This window comes from Pteropus medius, unplaced genomic scaffold (genome assembly GCF_902729225.1).
Source record: "Pteropus medius unplaced genomic scaffold, Ma_sr-lr_union100, whole genome shotgun sequence".
Classification (NCBI taxonomy): domain Eukaryota; kingdom Metazoa; phylum Chordata; class Mammalia; order Chiroptera; family Pteropodidae; genus Pteropus; species Pteropus medius.
This window is the reverse complement of record NW_024351730.1, coordinates 7,046,704-7,066,886: the sequence shown is the minus strand read 5'-3', so window position 1 is coordinate 7,066,886 and position 20,183 is coordinate 7,046,704. Positions and strand designations below refer to the sequence as shown.

Below are 20,183 nucleotides of genomic sequence, written 5' to 3'. Positions count from 1 at the left end.
CAAGATAGCCATCTTCCCCTAAGTTTTCCTGACATGTACACTTATATATGCATTACTTCATTCCTTTGGTAATCAAACATCTGCTGACTTTCTATTGGTGCTAGGCACAAAAAAAAATGCTTGCCTTTTACATCTAGTGCTATGTAACAATAATTTCTAAGAGATTACTAAATTTTAGACATAAAACACATTGAAAACTTATCTTGATTCTCCATAGTGCTATAGGACAATAATAGGCTGTTGTAAAAGTGTACACACACTATAGGCCAATAAAAAACTTTATGTAGTATATCATCTATACAAAATATTTTATGTAATTTCTGCTTTTCTTTAAAGTATGAGTTCAGTAGCGAGAATACTTATTTCTCTTTACTAATGATTATTTTCTACTATTCTTTTTAGGATTTGACCACTGCCACCCTGAGGTGTATGAACATTGTAAACGCCTGCTTCTGCATTTATTAATAGTAATGGGATCCAACAGTAACATCCGAACTGTTGCCTCTGTCCTTCTCAGGAACAAAGAGTTTAATGAGCCCAGGGTGCTTACAGTCAAACAAATTGCACACTTAGATTATACTTTCACAGGTATTTACTTTAAAAGTATAATTTGAAAGTGGAATCATAATTAATTTGAAATTGTGCAATAGTGAAAATTAAAGTCAAAATACTAGACTGTGTTTTAAAATGTAGTTTTATTATGTTAAGTACCATTGGCATTTATTAAACAGTAAATGAAGGAATTAAATTTGGAGTATTCTAGTCTATATAGTGCCTTTATCATAGAAATGTTAAGTTATGTACATGTAAGTTGAAGATATAATGAAAGAGTGCTTAATTAATTCTGAAAAAGATGTGGAACTGTATTAGATATCTCCTTATCTCAAGATCTGAAAAATTGACAATGGAAGACTTAAAATTTTTTATTCACTTGATTGTATTTACTGCATTTAAAAAAGTTTTCATCTTGAAGTATAATGAGTTTCAAATTACACATTTTGAAGTAGTAAGGTCCAAATTAATGAGACTTAATTATAAAATTTATTTCACTGTCAATGTGAATTTTTTTTTACTTACAAGTAATATTTACTTCTTTCCTAATACCTGTTATTTATTCCATTCATCAGTATCCTCAGGTTAATAATAGGTGATCTAGAAAATAATTGTATTTAAAAACTGAAATAAAATTATGTTTTTTCCCATTCATATGATGTCAGATACAGGGTTAATGAATTTTGAAGTTGCTTAGTTGAAACCATCTTATTTACTTAATACCTAGAGTTAGTAAAACAAAAACAAAAAACAGTTATTAAGAAACTTATTCATTCATCTTTAAAAACTATTATTAAAAGATGAATGGAATAAAATTTACTGCCTTTTTTTATGTTAAAGCATCTGTTCAAAATTTCATAGTTTGTTTTTGTTTGTTTTTAAGGCTCCTTTTGTCATTTTGTAAATATGGGCATTAGTAGTAACCTTTAAAATTATTTTATTGACATAATAGAAATATTACAAATAGACTTTAAAATCTTCTTTCTTTACGTAAAATGAAGCAGAAAGTATAGACTCCTTTCCATAAGAAATTGAAAATCAGCTCACATCATAGAAATGTGACTGACTTAATAAATGTTGAGGAAGTATACCAAAACATTAGGAAATTGCCACTTTCAACCTTTCTTCAGCAGATGGCAGCAGAGGACTACAAAGTAAATCCAAATAGTTAAGTTTTAATAATAAGCTGTGAAACGTTTGCCAAAAAAACTCGCTTGACGTAATTTGGTGCTTATGAGGCGCCAACAGAAGGAGCGCTGATTTGTATCATCTAACACTAACAGTCCCTCACGCATCCCATATAAATCTATAAGGGACAGAAGTTCAGTTCTTTAAACATTGTGTGAAATTCTTTTATGTTTTGTTATTCACAACAGTCTTTCTCTTTCAGCAGGTGTTAGTGATTTTATACCTGATTACCAGCCCTCCCCTATGACTGACTCAGGGCTTAGCTCAAGTTCTACCTCTTCTAGTATCAGCCTAGGAAATAACAGCGCAGCCGTTTCCCATCTGCACACCACTGTCCTCAACGAGGTCGACATCTCAGTAGAGCAGGACGGAAAAGTCAAAACCCTCATGGAGTTCATTACCTCAAGGTAATATTTGCAGCTCTTAATATTCCAGCAACATATGGGTGTCAAGTTGCTCTTCCATTTGTCAGCTACAGTGAACTTATTTTGATTTGAAATACACGGGTTTGTATTGTGCAACATTTAGAAAATTATTGTGCCACCTAAGACTTTCTTCTTTTGCGCTCACGTTGTTATACCTGAAAAGGGCCTTAATTGTGTCTGCATACCAAGTGCCCAGGAGAATATTGTATTATCTAGATACATATTTCACTTTCATTAACTACTTCACCAGTCAGTTATGAGATATTTATGATATACGCTTTGCATAGCACTATAAGTAAGGCAGGAACATAGATGGGGAGAAAGGAGCTGGTGTTTGATGGCAAAAGCAAAATTTCAGGGGCATGGGAAACAAAAGTATGTTTGGAAATGGTGAGTAAACCAGTCTGTCTATAATGCTGAGGAAAGAGAGTTTCTAGACAAGAAAGCTTAGGAGAATTCAAACTGGAGGGCCGTGAAGCCTAGGCCATATGTTATAGATCTCTTATCTTTGGAGAAAGGAGACTTTATTGAAAATCTATTTTGCACGACCATTATTCTGTCCTAAACGTTCCCTGTTGTTTTTGCTAGTAAATTATTTTCTTTGCACTATAATTTAAATACAGCCTGGCCTCTACAAATTGTGTTTCAACCTTTAACACATAAGCAATAATAACCAGTACTCTTCTCATTTGGCAAAATTTGTCATCTTTTCCTACTACTTCTGAGAGAATTTGACTGTAATGATGGAGAACTGAAATTAAATGTATAACCTGGATCTTCTTCTATTTGCTATAGTTCATAACTTATTCATGTATATAAATAGTAATAGTAGGCTATGCGACCATGTGACATGCCGTTTGATTTATTCAACTACTAACTGCAAAATCCTTTCTAACTGCAAAGGTACATTTTAGGCCAATATGAAAGTTAAAAACCAAGGGAATTACATCTGTTCTCTATTTTCAGAAAAAGAGGGCCCCTTTGGAACCATGAGGATGTTTCTGCCAAGAATCCTAGCATAAAGAGTGCTGAACAGTTAACTACGTTTTTGAAACATGTGGTTTCTGTTTTCAAGCAGTCAAGCTCAGGTATCTTTCAGTAAATATTTCAGATTACTTTCCATGAAATATTTTAATATGTCAAAACTTCTGATAGTGTTTAGTAAAAAAGTTGACAGTTGTAATGCCTAAAATAAAAGGGTTTAGACAGGTTTTCTTTTTTAACCCATTAGTGATAATAGATTTGTTTTGTTTGAAGAAGTTACTACTAAAAAATAAAAAAGCTACTTGTTACATTTGGGGGTTCTTAGTTTCATGTATGATAGCTTCATAAAATTATAATACAATTGTATAAAATTTAAAAATTACATTAAAGAACAACAAGCTTAAATATTCTTTTTTATAGAGGTAACAAACTTAAATATTCTTTTTTATAGAGGTACAGGCTTCTGTGATCTAAAATTAAACACATTCCAAAAATTATAGTAAAAATGTATGTGTTGAAAGCATTAGTTCTCAACTAAAGGCATTTTTGCCCCTCAGGACTTTTTTGTCACACTTAGGGGCAGAGCAAGTGGTTACTACTGGTATGTAATTGAGTAGAGGCCAGGGACACTGCTGAACATTGTACACTGCACAGAACAGCCCTCACAGCAAAGAATTATCTGGCTAAAATGTCAGTCGTGCTGAGGTCGAGAAGCCCTGTTCTCATGGCTTACTTCCCTGGAGATTAGAATGAAGAGTTGTCTAAAATGCCAGTGGAGTTTAATGAAGAGAAACAGCATTGACTCATAAAATTTGAGTGCCTACCCGTTTTGCCTGGTACTGTGCTGGGCGCTGGGTTTAAAATGTTTAGCTGCTGATTATAACCCTTATATTCAGAAAAACAAGAACCATCTTCTCGTTTCCTTTCTTTTCACAGAAGGAGTTCATTTGGAACATCATCTTAGTGAAGTTGCTCTGCAAACAGCACTTTCTTGTTCTTCTCGACACTATGCTGGGAGATCCTTTCAGATTTTCAGGGCCCTAAAGCAGCCTCTTTCTGCAAGTACTCTTTCTGATGTTCTCTCCAGACTTGTGGAAACTGTAGGGGATCCAGGAGAAGATGCACAGGTATTTCATTAAATTATTTCAGCAGTTATTGAGCATCTACTCCTAGTCAAGGACTGAGTGCCAAATACAGATTGCCGCAGGTGGAGCAAGATCATGGTCAGGTAGGAGTATTAATGTCAGATGTTAACAAGCAGGCAAAGAATTAAGAAACAAAGTTTTAAAATTAATATTTAATAACTTACTAATCAAATCAAATAGTTTAGTGACTATTAGAGGAAGCATTATATTTATACACACACACAGTCCTGGATATTACCCTGGGATGACCACAAGGCAAAAGAGATAAGTTAAATTTCAATGTAAAGTAGAACAATGAATTTCATTTTCTAAGATAAATTAAGTGAAATATTGGCAATAAAGAACTTAAGTCTGTATAGATGAATGAATTTATTAACACTGTTGCAGATACTGGGGGATACAGTAGTGAATAAGACAAAGTTCCTGGCATTCTGGAGCTCACATTCTATTGGAGAAATAAGCCTTTAACTCACCAGTAATATGTAAGACAATTTTACATAGTGATAAATGCTATGAAAATAAGGTAGAGAAACAGTTAAAGAATGATGAGAAAGAGAGAGTAGTTTTATATGTGACCTTCAGAGAAGATGATTTTCGAACACATGCTTAAGAAGTGAATCCTGTGAAAATTTGGAGAAGAACATTTCTGGCAGAGTGCAAAGTCCCTGAGGCAGGAGCAATAGGCTTTTTGAGGAAAATCAGGCAAACCAATGTGGCTAAAGTGTATTGGATGGGGGCATCCAGACACAGAAGGTTGATGAGGTAGGCAGGTCTGGATCATGTGAGGCCTAGTAGGCCCTGGTGAGAGGTGGTGTTTTATTCTGAATGAGTGGGAAACCACTCACAGATTTTGAGGGGAAGGTGATGGATACAATTTGCTTTTCAAAAACTAGATCTGGTAGCTAGGTGGCACTCTTAGGAAGGCAAGAGTAAAATCAAGGGGATATTAGTTAAGAGGCTATTGTAAGAATCCAGGCTGAAACAGTGGTAGCTTAGATTGAGGGAAGCTATGGAAATAGAGAAAAGGGGTCAGATTTAGGATATATTTTACAAGTAACATTTTCAAGACTTGATGATAGAGTCAATTAAGGTATGAGAGAAAGAAACAAGGATGGTTGCTAGATTTCTGACTTAAGCAATTTTGGATGCCTTACGGTACCATTATAATCAATTTATACCATCAGTTTGATGACTCTTCATCAATCAGCAAGATCACATTGCTCAAGAGTTTAATCACTTTGTAATGTTAATGTGGAGTTCGTTCTATTTTTAAATCTCATCGGGAAGTCCATTGCAATTTTTTTCCAGAGCATAATTAAAGTCTGCCCTTTTTCTCTAGGGATTTGTGATTGAGCTTCTTTTAACATTGGAATCTGCAATTGACACTTTGGCTGAAACCATGAAGCATTATGATCTTCTTTCTGCCCTTTCTCAGTAAGAATTTAAACTAGGCAACCTGTAGATTTGTATATTGAACTTCAATCGCTAAATATGTGTAACTGTTACATTATATTATTCTTATACTGGTAGTAAGAATGATACCAAAGAATTCAGATGAATTACCAGTGGGAAAATGAGCCTCAGACAGTGAGAATGCAAAAAGTCAGAGAGCTAAATAAGTGTGAGTGCTGTTCCTCTGCTGTCCTGGTCAGAGATGTGCTACTTGGGCTTCATTGACAAGCTCCATTCCTGCCACATTCAGCATCCCATTGTCCCCCCCAGCAGTCCAGGCCCCTCAGGACTCACACATTCCACATGTTTCTTCTCCCTAGAGCTGCCTCCTTCCCACTTTCTCTTCCTTGCATACCCTGAATTGACTTATCCTTCAAGTCCCAACTCACATGTCACCTTTTCTAACCGCCCCCCAAACCCCCACCCCGCCCCAGGGAATTTTCTGACTCCCCCAGAATTCGCATGTGCAGAATAAGTGCTAATTATTCCATCCTTTGGGTTCTTACAATGTTTTCTTCTGTATTTTAATAACAGCAATTAACAGGTTATAAATGTATCCCTTTACATGTCACTCTCCCCCAGTAGAGTTTATCTAATAATCTTTGCATTTTGCATTCTGCTGGCACATTTAGAAAACATTCTGTAATTCTTTTTTAGTTAGTGTTAAATGTAAGAGAGAAAGACAAATCAAAAAATTTTGAGCTTGGTTCTTTTGGAAAGAGTGTGCATTGACAGAAATAAGGCCATTGGGACCATCAGGTTTGGAGATAAGACTAAAGGGTCTGCTTTGGACATAATGTTCGCTAAATCCCAGAGCTGAGTTATCCATGATTAGTATAACAGGATTTTCACTTCTAGTCAAACCTCCTCCAACTCAAAAGAAACAGTTTGCCACACTAAAAGATACTGTTGTACATTTTGTTTTAATATGGAGGAAAGAACTCAAACTTGATTAAGCAAAGTCAGATAAAAATGGTTTTTCCTGGTTACCATTTTTCAATGTTTTCGGGAGTAAAATTAATATAGCAAAACAAGTGATTGTGCATGCGTTCTTTTCTTTTTTTAAAGAACCTCATACCATGATCCTATAATGGGAAACAAGTATGCAGCTAACAGGAAAAGCACTGGACAACTCAATCTAAGCACAAGTCCCATTAATAGTAGCAGTTATTTGGGATATAACAGTAACACAAGAAGTAACTCTTTGAGATTAAGTTTAATTGGTGACCGAAGAGGTGACCGGCGGCGGAGTAACACACTGGATATAATGGATGGACGGATAAACCATAGCAATAGTTTAGCAAGGACTAGAAGCCTCTCTTCTCTAAGAGAGAAAGGATTATATGATGTGCAGTCCACTACTGAGCCTACCAACTTGATGGCCACCATCTTTTGGATAGCAGCATCTTTATTGGAATCGGATTATGAATATGAATACCTCCTGGCTCTCAGGCTTCTCAACAAACTGCTTATCCATTTGCCTTTGGATAAATCAGAGAGTCGAGAGAAGATTCAAAATGTACAAAGCAAATTGAAGTGGAATAATTTTCCGGGCCTTCAACAGCTCTTCCTTAAGGGTTTTACCTCAGTATCTACACAAGAAATGACCGTACACTTACTCAGTAAACTCATTGCTGTCTCCAAACACACACTGGTGGATCCTTCCCAGTTGTCAGGTGATGTTAATAGAATTGCTCTTACTCTTTGTTTTTTAATGTTAGTACAATGTAAACTAATCTTTATTTGTAAATCTACTAATTTCTGCTTTTCCACAGTTAACAGTTTTTTTAAATATGTGAAATAGCCTAAATTCTTTGGTAAAAGCAAAAACAAGTTAGATGATTGAGTACTCCAGGAAATAAAAAGAAAATGGTTTCTGTGAACCATTAAAAAAATATCTTTAACTTTTAAAATGATGTGCAATAAAATTAGTTATTGTTTGCTTTTTTTCTTTTTTTTTTTTGATAGGCTTTCCTCTTAACATCCTTTGCTTATTGCCTCACTTAATCCAGCATTTTGACAGCCCGACTCAGTTTTGCAAAGAAACAGCTAGCCGAATAGCAAAGGTAAGCAAATGTTATGCTGAAAGATTACACTAGAGGAAGATTTTTTGGAGTTTATCTTAATGGGATGGGGAAGACCGACCTTTTTACTGTCACTTCCTTCGTGATTTTCACATCAAAATTTTCATTCTTTTTATGCATATAAAGGAGTTATATAGTAATGGTATAAGTTAAAACTGCTCAGATGACAGTGAATAAAATTATTTCATTAGAGTTAACACTCCTCTGAGTCAGTGTTTTACTGTTCCATTTCCCTACTTTATCCTCTACCTTTCTGGCAGTTTCTAATTCATTCGTTTGTTTGCTAGCAAATATTCACTGGCTTCGGTGCTAGAAATACAATGATAATTAAAGTAGATGGAATACCTACCCTTGTGGGTCTAACAGTAGGGATGCAATCAAGGAAGTACACAATCATCATAGAGTCTGGTAAGTACAGTGGGGGCACAGTACTCTAGGGACCCATAAAGCAAGTCTTCCTCTACAAAGTCATATCTAAGCTGACAGTGAAGGCTGAATAGGAAAAACAAAGTAAGATCCCTGGGTAAGAAACAAAGAGCAGGGCTGAGGGTGGAAGTTTTCTAGGTAGAAGAATTTGCATGTGCAGAGGCCCTGAGGAAGAAGTGGGCATAATGTATGTTGGGATTCTCAAAGTTCTCTCTTCCTTTACATTTACCATTTCCTTTTAGTACTCTCTGCATCTTCTCTCTGTCTTTTATTCTTTTTTCTTCTTTATTTGGCTCTTTCCCTCCCATTGAACAGTTCTGAAACAGGAATGTAGCTGGTTTTAAATAATCTGTTAACATAGGTTTAAAAGTGCTATATAGCTCTTAATTTTAATTTTGAAAGAATATGATTTTGACATTTTTATATTTTTAATATCCTCTCTTGATAACTACAAAGAATATTTTAGCTTCTGCTTAAACTTAATTCTTAATTAAAATGTTTTCGTCACATTCAGTCTCGAAAATAAGGCTTTTCAAACTGAAAATAAAAAGTTACAAGAAGTTATATAAATTTATAAGTAATATACATACAACAGGAAATTAGGTGAACTGGGGCGGGGGTGGAGGGGCGGTGAACGAATGGCAGTATCAGTGAGTTAACTAGCCCTGGGAGAAAAAATTAGAGAAGTCTGCAACAGAAGGGAACAAGCAAGTAAAAATTCTCTGGAAGAACTTTTGATATAAGCAATTTTTTTAAAAGCCGAGATTTAATTAACAAGTAGCATAGCAGTAAAGGGAAAGAGCAAGCACCTATATAGCCAAATAAAGCACCCACCTCTCCATGGCCCAAATGTCAACACCGGTAAGGGCAAATTTATCTCTGGGTGCCAATGTAGTGAAAAATAATACCAATGCCATTAATCACATCAACAGTAGCAAGAATAACAACCTTTCCATTTTTTTAATAGATAATATTTAATAAATGACGAAAATATTTAATAAAGTAATGTTGTTAAGTCCATTCCTAATTAAATTTCTGAATAAATTAGATATGGAGAGATCTTTAACATAATCATTTTAAAAGCATGTATTTAAAAAGAAGAGCCATTATTATAGTTAACGGAAACACATCTGTTTTGATTATTTGCCTAAAAATTCCAACAATGTGTATTAATGAGGTCTAAAAATGATATAAAATAATTTATTAAAATAATTCATTTTAATATTCTAATGATAAATTAGGAAAATGTCGTGAACAAGGATTTTTTTTTTTCCTACATGAAGAGTAAGAAAGAAATTATTAGGGGAAAAAGTATATTGGCTTACTTTGGGATTTCAGGAATTTAAAAAGCATAAATCTCCTAATAAGGAAAGTAGAAGCTTTTAAGAATATCAACTGAAATGTGTTGAGTAGCTCCCTGCTAAGTGCCAGGGTAAGTGAGGAGCACAGCTTGGCCTGGCCTGAAGGTTGTGGAAGCCCACAGAGTGTCAAGCCTCTTCTGTCATAGCTGAGACAAAGAATAGGAAATTCTAAATATCTTTTTTGTTTTTAAGTAATCAAAAATCTAGCTTTCTGTGAGTCAGGAATTGTTTTTGAGTCTGTTTTCTTCCTGTTGAGCAGCACACACAGGTTACATCTGTATGCTCTCAGCAGCCTGCAGGATGTGAATTAAATTGGTTTCTTAATTCTCTCACTTAAACTATTGAGTAATTTTCTGCCATTATGTGCTTCCTCACTATTGCAAATATAATTGTACCGTTTATCCCTTTGGAGACCACAGAATTTCAAAATGAGGCAACACTTAGGACAAATATTGTCTTTTTTAGCTATTCATTATAGCAAAAATAGCATGCTAAAAATGTTTGTTGTAAGATCGTATTTTAACCTGGTAATTCAAAATTTTCAAAATTAAATCTAAGCCATTTGTTTTATTATAAAATTTCACAGCATGTATTCCAAAGAACTTTTTTCTTTTTTAAAATAGGCTTTTTAAAATCATTCTTTAGAAAAAAAATATTCTTTAGGAATATAAGAATTCTATAGGAATGTATAGGAATGTCTTATTCTTCAGGAAAATTTTTTATAATTTTTTTCTTGTGTGATTTTTTAATAGGATAAATTATTATATTTTTAAATACAAATAAGAAATATCAGCCAAATGTTTTTTTCCTCCTTGTGTCTGTTTTATGGGTAAGAGGCTAATGAAGCATGAAATCGGCTGCTTTTAAGGATTTCATAAAGTAACTTACAACACATACTGCGTTAGTCTCTGCACAGTCTTGCATGGCTTCATATCTTGGGCCTGTCCAGTGATAATGTCCACATGGTGAAACAAAATAAAAGAGTCATCTGAAAATTGAAATTACAGTATGTATATTTTAAAAGACAGTACTCTTTCTTTACTCATTGCTCTACGCAGTTTGTGAAAATACATACAAAACATCAATAAGATAGAAAAATAAGTGAGGAAAATGGAAAAAGGAGAACTAAAAGAAATATCAGTAAGGCTAGCCTTTACAGTAGATAAAGATACAAGACCAGCTGGCCCTTTCACAGTTCTGCGTTGTTTGGGTGTTCCCCAGAGGATAAGGAACAGCCTCACCTATCTCTCAGGGAACAAACTGGCTAAGAAGGTCCTCCCAAACATTTGTTGATTCAGATTCCTCAGTACTTTAACAAACAAACTTTAGGAAGCCGATACATTTTGAAGTGGCCTGTAAATGATTCGCTAAGGACCTTAAGAGCTGACAGGTTTAGGTGGTTTCCTGAAGAGCAGTTTGGGGTCCACCCTGCAGATTGCCACTCACTGGATTTGCAGAACTCGGTTTTATAGAGTCCAATTAAGACCTTTGAATATATCACACACATTGAGGCTTGCTGCAGTTGACTCCTCTACTGAGACTCCGAGCAGCTTGTGACGATAGCGTTTCTTCTTTGCCACAGCAGCTCTGAACCTCTCTGAGAATTCTCAGGCCGAGCCTGCCTATTTAGATACTTATGCCCCAAACCATGGATAGATTTTACAAAACGAAACTCTTACAAAACAGTTAGAAGATGATATATAGGGCTTATAAAACCATGTATGGGTTTTTTAACCAAAGACGGTTTTACAGGGCATCAGACTGAAAAACGCCATACTATATCATACAGAAATGTTTGACAAATTAATCATCTTTCCATATTATCTGTTAAGTTATTCTCTTAAGAATGCCCTGTGCTTTTTTTCTCTTCTGTTAACTTTTCTATTGTACTGAAATAAAATGCATTAAAATGTCAACATATACATCTAAATTATTTCATTAAATGCATTTAATATAAAATCGACTTTAAACTTGTATCTTTGCTTTTGGCGAATGGAATTATTTTGGTTTTTTTAGGTTTGCGCAGAAGAAAAATGCCCAACACTTGTCAATCTGGCTCACATGATGAGTTTGTACAGTACACACACGTATTCCAGAGACTGTTCTAACTGGATCAACGTAGTGTGTAGATACCTGCATGACTCCTTTTCAGATACTACGTTTAATCTTGTGACTTATCTTGCAGAGGTAAAATTACCAAAAAATGGGGGGAGGGATTTTTTTTAACTGCTCTGTGGCACAACTTTTAAGTAGACTTATTCCTAGAAGGAGCACTTATACTAATCTTCGAATTATCTTTGAGAGTGACTATACATCTCTTTTTAAAGAAAAATATAGCTAAAACCTTTCAAGTATAAAGTTTTTATAAAGTTTTTTTTTTCCATTTTCACTATTTCTTCATTCACTGTCCTTAATATAAACTCAATATTAACCTCAATTTTATTTAAAACAGAAAATGGGTTTTTAGTGGTATTGATCATAGAGAATGGTTGTAATATTTGTTTCTACAAAATTAATTCTTGACTTTGAAGTCTCTTTGAGAATAACACAGTGTGCAAAGGCATTTCCTCTGGAGAATTTTTTATTTTGATGATACGTTTGCTTCCTATTCTAAAATGTGGTTTTGGTGGCTAAAAGTGGAATTATTTAAAAAACTAGCCCTAGAACAGCATGAAAAGTGTTAATATTTGTTGAGGAAGTAACTTCATGCTTATTAGTAAGTTACTGAGTAGATACCCATCTCAAAAGGAAGAAATTCTTAGTCACTAAAAATGTTTGTCAGCTTATAATAAAGTAATACCTTCCTTTAAAAAAAGTTGACCTCTAAAAATTAAACTTAAAATACTGTCTAAACTTAAAAGACATTATTCATAACTTAGTAAACATTGTAAATATTGCTCCTAACACTTTTAACTTAGCTACGTCACTGATGTTGACCATCATGAAATGCTTCAGGACTGGCGTGAATTTTTAGTGTTGGTTTTGATACTTTTGCTCCCATCAACTTTATATTTAAGGGAGCTGACAGTGTGAGCTACCTGCCTGACAGCTTCCTAATCTGAATGAATGCAAGTCTGCAGGGTTATATTATACCTTTAGGGCAAGAGCTGAGGTAAAACCAGTCCTAACCTCCTTAATAAGCTTTGAATTTAAGTGCTTTGGACCAGCTCCACTTTCTCGCCACCATAAAGCTCACCACTAAAGTAGCACTAGTTCTCCCTGAAGATCCAATCAGGGGTTCTAAGGTCTGAAACTGGCACCACACAGCCTACTGTGTGCCACACATGGGCAACATTTGTCCACTCTGTAGAGAGAACGCTTTGCCGCAAATGTTACTCTTCCTAGTGAAAGTTATCCTTTCTGTACTATTATTATTAATAATCATCAAAGTATTACTAACAACAGTACTAAAGTAGTTACATATATTTAAAACTATATGTATTTAATTGAATTGTCCTGCAAACCCTAGGAGGTTGGTGGTATCGCTATTTTATTTTTCAAATCAAGGCTCCGGGAAGTTAAGAAACGTGTCCAAGATCACATAGCTAATAAGTGGCTGATGCGAATTCCTTGGGGCAGTTATTTTTTGGTGATAGTGATAATAGTGTTTTTTCTCTTTACCTAAAATAAATGGTGGTCAATTAAATTAGGTAAGGAAATTAAAGAAAACACAAAGATTAGATGAAAAATATCTGATTAGGAAATTAAAGAAATTAAAGAAAACACAAAGATTAAGATGAAAATTAAAGAAAACACAAAGATTAAGATGAAAAATATCTGATTCTCCTTTCTGAACCAAAGACAAGTAAAAATAATAGACATTACCTTTTACCTTTTTTAGTCTCTGGGTTTCTAATCATCTAACTATAAATTTGTGGCTTAAATCTATTGTTTTTCAATATCATAAATGTAAATGTTAAATTTTCTTCAACCGGATTAAAGTATATTTTTCAATTTTACTTTTAGCTGTTAGAAAAAGGATTGTCCAGTATGCAACAGTCATTACTACAGATCATCTATAGTCTTTTGAGTCATATTGACCTCTCTGCTGCCCCAGTCAAGCAGTTTAATCTGGAGATCATAAAGATTATTGGCAAATATGTACAGGTGAGTGACCACAAAACTTATGTATAGAAATGTTCATCTCAAAATGATTTATAATAATAAAATATCAGAAATACTCTAAATGTCCAAGAGTAAAGAAGTGGTGAGTCCATGGATCGCGTTTTCAGGAATATTTATGACATGGAACAATGTTCTCGTGACTAAAAGCAGAATCCGAATGGTGCCTGATAAAAAGCACCAGATATTTAAAAAGTAAAAAATATCAGACTCAGTTTAATGTTAATGATAACAAGTCACCTGGTCTGTACTGAATTTCACCTTCAAACTATCCATTAAGAAAAGCCTTGCCGAGCAGATTGGTGTGTGGATATAATTTATCAAAGAGTGCAAACTCTTTAAGAACTTTAATAAACTAATACTTCCTATTCACTAAATTTGCATTCACTAAAGCAAAACTTACCAATGGGAGTACTTGGCTAGCAATGAGTTTATGTCCTTGTTCATATCTGGAAGTAATAAAACTATATTAAAATACTTTCCATACCTGTAGGTAATCCAGGTTATTTTTTAGATTCCCTTGAAAATCAGTGATTGCAAATATTCCAAAAACATAAGATTTTTTGGTGATCCTGTTTATCTTCTCTATCTCATAAAATCTCTCAATGAGTAAAGCTTCACCAAGTCACTATTATATTTTTTTCTAAAACACATTGCTTTTTACTTCATAAAGCATAAAGGTGTTAACTCGTCAGACATTTGGCTGGCTCTCCCATAGAAATACTACATTAAATTACTAATTTATGAAACATAGATATATTTATTTTGTTCAGAAACACAAGCTCGCATGCCTGCCCACTGGGCTGGTAAGTAACTGTAAGAGGGCATAGGTTTGTATCTGAGTGAATGGTACATTCCGCATCTAAAAAGAACAGCACAGCTTAGCTTACCCTGATGATCACCATGTTGGAGTACAGGTCCAGTCTGTCCACAATTTTAGAATTTTTAAAGAGAACCTGGAAATGGGTATTTCTCCAAAATCTCCTAATTTCAAAATGTGGACTTAAATTTTTTTCAAATTTATTTATAATACAAGGTTGAAATGTGATATTGATAACATAAATTTTTAATATAGCTGGAGCAAATTTCTAAATGTTGTGTGAACCAATGTCATATTTAGGTGATGGGTCATCATAATCAGTGACTTCTCTTTTATTCAAACATTCAACATTTTACAGAATTGAACTCCTGATAATCTTTTACATTTAGAACACAACTACTCATGTAATATGTGGAAACATTCCTGAAAAAGGTTTAGCATTTTATAGTGCTCAGAGCCTTTAATTATTTTTGTCAGAAAAAAATATGATTATTTTTATTGTCATAACTTTGTTGAATGTAAACTGTTTTTTACAGTGATATGCTTAAAATGTCAATATTATGTGGTTTTTTTATCACTATTAAACATTTTGTGCTTTAGGTGTCTTCATATCAAGATGTCATTAACTAAATTGGATAACTCAGTTCTGCTACAGATTTTTCTTTTCTTTTTGTTGTTTTAATGGTGTTTCCCACCCCCAGAATTGTTAGCTGTGAAACAATATGTATAATACAAGGTCGAAATGTGATATTGGTAACAAATTTTTGAAAAGTAGTTTTTTATATGTATTCTTTTAAGTAGCTAGTAAGGGAAAAATATTATAAGTTCTTTATTAGACATTGATTTTTCTCTACATATACATTTATCATGTAAATTATTCCTAAATTATGTTGTAGAAATACAGTAATTTTAAAAAAGCAGAAAAACTCAAAAAACATAGCTACCATATGTGTAGGGAGAAGAAAGGCATCCTGCATAACTCAGTAATCTCTGAGCATCACTTTAATACAGTATTTATACTTAATATTTGGGGCTTGAGTCATCAACAAAAATCTAAATTTCTTTTAACATTTTCATGTCTAAAAATGCATGCGTTAAAATTTTTTATCTCCAAGACTTTAAATATTTAGAGCCATAAAACTATAAACTTCATTCATCTGGAAAGTTCACATATACATAACCCCTTTTTTACCACTACTGCCAGATACTGTACTGGAATTTCTAAATTAATAATATTTATAAAGCACTTATTGGGAGAAATGCAAGATATTCTGATGTGGTAGCAATATATATATATTATCTCATAAAACTAACTTACAAATAACTTGTTTTTTTTTTTCTTTTGTAACTCAGATCCTTTGTTAAAGACTTCAAAGTAAAAATGAATGATTTTTAAGCATTTTTTTAGAAACAATATTTTCAGCACTTACAGTAGCTAAATTTCTATTCTTAATTATGTATTTGTAACTCATGTTTATTATATTTTCAAATCAGAGTCCTTATTGGAAAGAAGCCCTTAACATATTAAAACTGGTGGTGTCTCGCTCTGCAAGTCTTGTTGTACCCAACGATATCCCCAAGACCTATGGAGGAGATATAGGTTCTCCTGAAATATCTTTCACTAAGATTTTTAATGTCTCTAAGGAATTGCCTGGGAAGACCTTAGATTTTCATTTTGATATATCTGAGGTAAGATGCTCAGGAGTCAGTATATGATGCTGTCTTAGAAATTTTTATTTGTTCATTTGTTCATTTATTCATTTGTTCATTTTTTCATTCAACATGCATTGAGCTCATACTCGTAGGAGTTACTGTGATTGGTGTGACAATGGGATGGGAGTGGAGAGAAGGCCTACTCTCGGGAAGCTTACAATCTCTTGGGGAAATAGGCAAATAAACATTGTGATCAGTGCTAGGATGGAAGTAAATTTAAAGTACTATAGGAATACCTGTACATCTAGCCTGTTTCCGAGCCGAGTGTTAAAAGATAAGTAACACTAGACAGGCATGTTTATATAGGAGTTTGGGGAGGATTAAATCCAAGAACAGGCAGCATGTGTGAATGACAGCTTGTAAGTGTGAGAAGGCATGGCGCTCTGGAAACTTCCAGTGACTACACGATGCCTTGAGCAGAGTACAGAGAATGGAGGTAGAGGGTGATGACAGATGAAGCTGAAGGCAGAGGGACGGGCAAGATCACAGGGATCTTGCCTGCCCTAGTAACAAAATGGTTTTATCTTGAAGCAATAGAAGCTCTTAAAGGAATTTTAGCTAGAGTAGGAAATATTAGGATTTGCGTTTTAGGACCTTCACTCTGGCAGCAGGTTGGAAAATAGACCAGGGAGGAAGGGAAAGAAATCAGTAAGGACTCTGTTAGGATAATTTGGACAAAAGATAATGTAGAACTGTCCCTAGGCAACTGCAGAGAAAATGAGGGAAGGGATGGTTTTCAAAAAGACTGAGGAAGTAATTGCTGGGGTTTGATGGGAAGGAGAGAAGATGCTAAGTCACAGACAGTTCCTTTGATAACCGCATGAATGGTGGTACCATTCAGAGAGAACTGCTTTTAGCAGGGAAGGGGAGGGAGTGATGAGTTCAATCTTGACTATATTGACTCTGAAGTAACTAAGAAACATAACATAGGTACCTGGTAGTTAGATTTTGAAATCTTAAGTTTTAGAGGAAAACCTGGGTGGAAGTACAAAATTTAAGGGTTTTCAGAGTTGTATATATGAAAGTTGAAATTGTGGAAGGAAAAGCAAGGCTAAAATAAATTGAGACCTGAGAAGTCCAATATTTTAGGGCTAGACAGAGGCAAGGCCTGTTAGTCTCAAAGGGAACCTGGGCCCTGACTATGTCACATATTAATACAAATCTCATATAAGGATTTTCGACCTTTGCTGGGAACCCCAATTCATTTTTCTCCAGCCCAATCTTAGTGGCCTTGGTGCCATTGAAATGGTTTTTTACAAGCCAAAGGAGGAATTTTTCAAGAGAGAAATTATGGATCAAGAATTACAGGGGAGTTGAGGAAGATAAAAATTAAAGATCTAACTAAATCACATTTTAATTGATTACGAATATATAAATTTAAACAATTTTTTTTGCAGTGTAGTCTCTGTATTAAAATTTATCCAAAACTTATTGGTTATTTTTTAAATAGAAACTATTTATTGCTAATTTTTTAGTTAATATCACTTGACAATTCTAAAATGGAGTACAGAGCATGGGTATATGATAGAGTAACTGGGCTTTACTCTTCTCCCAAGTCAGAAATTGATGGTGTCATAATTTGTTTGAAGCAATGGTATGAATTCTCAAGACTTCGATATACTTAAATTTCAGTTTGTTTCATCAAAATGTCCTAAGTACCTGCCGTGTGTAGGCACTGGAGCTACACTAGCAGGACAGGAAGGAGTCACATGTAATAAGGAAAATGGGCACGTAAACAGATCACCATCACACGGCACATGTCCAGCCATAGTTACCCAGAAGTGGTGGTAGTTTCAGAGAAGGCCTCCTTTGGAGTCTGGAATCACCCTTAAAAGGTGCTTTGCTTGAATATTCCATGCAAAGGGGGCAGCGTGTGCCACAATAGAGGTCATAAAAGCATGGTATATTTGGAAAATAATAGCGAGTTCAGTTTTGCTGGAGTGTGAAGTTGTGAAGTTCAGGATGAGTGTTAGAAGTGGAGGTTAGGGAAATGGATAGGAACCAGATCATAAAGGAACTTGTATGACATGGAAATGAGCCTGAATATTATTTTTAAATGCAAATTCAAGACAGTGCACAAAGCCAAATACTTATAAATGAGTTTTGCATGATCATTGAGGTTTTACTGAAATAAATTTTGGAAATATACATCAGATTTATAATAAGAAGCTACATAGATATCTTTTTTTTTAGAGTTCTTACTTATCTTGAATCCACACCTATCAATATGTATTGGAAAAAAAACCCCAAAATATTAATAGATATTAAATTTGAATGGTGAGATTTTTTAAAAATCATTTTTATATTTTTTGAGCTTTCAAAGAAGATATATTTTATACCATGGGGAGAAAGGTGGAAGTTGTAGTTTTTAAGGAAGGCAGATCTGTATTTAAAATAAGAATAAGCTCTCTGGTAGTCTCAGAGATTCATTTAATTAAAGTGAAATCTCTTGATTAAAAAAAAAAAATCATCATCTTTGATTTTTATAACATCTACTACATGCTAAGTAATCTTTCTCCTTATGCTGTTTTTTTGTTGTTTGTTTTTTAAAAATGCATGTATTATTAATCCTTTTATGTTAAAATATTTAAGTCAAACAGTGGCATTTTGTTTCTGTGTAGACACCAATTATTGGAAACAAATATGGTGATCAGCATAGCGCAGCTGGAAGAAATGGGAAACCGAAAGTCATTGCTGTTACTAGAAGTACTTCTTCTACTTCTTCGGGTTCTAATTCTAATGCCTTGGTCCCTGTTAGCTGGAAAAGGCCACAGTTGTCACAGGTATGTAAAAGAACACTAAAACTGAACATTCATAGAATAGAAGAATCAGTTTTGTTGTGTGTGAGAACTTGAGAATGTGTCTTATTTTATCAGTAATCCTACCATTTGAATTTTTTTTTCCTTAGCGAAGAACAAGAGAAAAGCTAATGAATGTGCTTTCTCTCTGCGGTCCAGAATCTGGCCTTCCGAAGAATCCATCAGTGAGTAATTATGAAAGCATGTGTAAAGGTTTTAAAAATCTTGTTATTCCATGAAGAAATGGAAATTATTCTGTCTCCTTGCTTGCTTTTCTAGCTTACCCTAGTCAATGGGTATTGACTAAACATGAAAAAATATATGACTTGTCTTTGTGACACTTGGCAGCTGTGCTAATTAAGTATTCAACCAGTTAGACATTAACATGAAAACCAAATTAGAGCTCTGAATTCATTGATAGATGAGGCCTGCAGTGGCTCTTAGGGCACCGATGTCTCATATGCAGAGTGACAAAGCTGATGGATGGCCTTTTTTTTTGTATGGGGCGGTCAGGTTATATTTTCTTCTAATGAAGATTTGGAAGTCGGTGACCAACAGACTAGCCTGATTTCTACAACAGAAGACATAATTCAAGAGGAAGAAGTGGCTGTGGAAGATAATACCAGTGAACAACAGTTTGGCGTTTTTAAGGATTTTGACTTTTTAGATGTTGAATTGGAAGATGCAGAGGTAAGAATCTGAGCTTTCAATTATAATATTCATAGAATAGTTAAAGTTGTATGAGAATTAAAGATTTGACCATAGGCTCTTTCCTTATTCAGGTCAATGTGAGGTTAAAAAGATAAAAATCTAAACTGAGAACTAAACGTGATTAGTATAATTAGTCAAATAGCAGAATAAGTCTGAAATAAAAGAGCATCTAATTTTTCATCTTTACCTTTAAAAATAAAGTAAAAAATGGATTTCTTCAATTTTTTTTTTAATTTAGGGTGAGCTTAGGCCTAAATGTTTGGCATTCACTATACAAATTAATGTGCAGCAGAATAGTAAAAAAAGTTTATCAAACAATTTTTAAGAACGTGGCTCTCTAGGACTCTTTCCTGTGGCAGATGACTGAGATTATTTTTATGACATTCCTCACCACTTCTTTAT

The 20,183-nt window shown here is 34.1% G+C and overlaps 1 protein-coding gene across 15 annotated transcripts in view; it reads left to right on the top strand.

The window, feature by feature from the left end:
- FRYL (FRY like transcription coactivator) overlaps positions 1-20,183 on the top strand; it is a 271,172-nt gene that overhangs the window by 222,585 nt on the left and 28,404 nt on the right. For 9 of the 15 annotated variants that reach the window (XM_039845152.1, XM_039845153.1, XM_039845156.1 and 6 more), the window contains 13 exons: positions 403-588; positions 1,943-2,147; positions 3,132-3,253; positions 4,086-4,276; positions 5,634-5,728; positions 6,815-7,422; positions 7,715-7,812; positions 11,634-11,804; positions 13,584-13,724; positions 16,054-16,248; positions 18,894-19,055; positions 19,181-19,255; positions 19,575-19,760. In XM_039845152.1, the coding sequence (XP_039701086.1) occupies positions 403-588; positions 1,943-2,147; positions 3,132-3,253; positions 4,086-4,276; positions 5,634-5,728; positions 6,815-7,422; positions 7,715-7,812; positions 11,634-11,804; positions 13,584-13,724; positions 16,054-16,248; positions 18,894-19,055; positions 19,181-19,255; positions 19,575-19,760 (2,435 nt within the window). The remainder of the gene's footprint in view (positions 1-402; positions 589-1,942; positions 2,148-3,131; positions 3,254-4,085; positions 4,277-5,633; positions 5,729-6,814; positions 7,423-7,714; positions 7,813-11,633; positions 11,805-13,583; positions 13,725-16,053; positions 16,249-18,893; positions 19,056-19,180; positions 19,256-19,574; positions 19,761-20,183) is intronic. The other 6 variants (XM_039845160.1, XM_039845166.1, XM_039845165.1 and 3 more) reach the window with 3 other exon arrangements.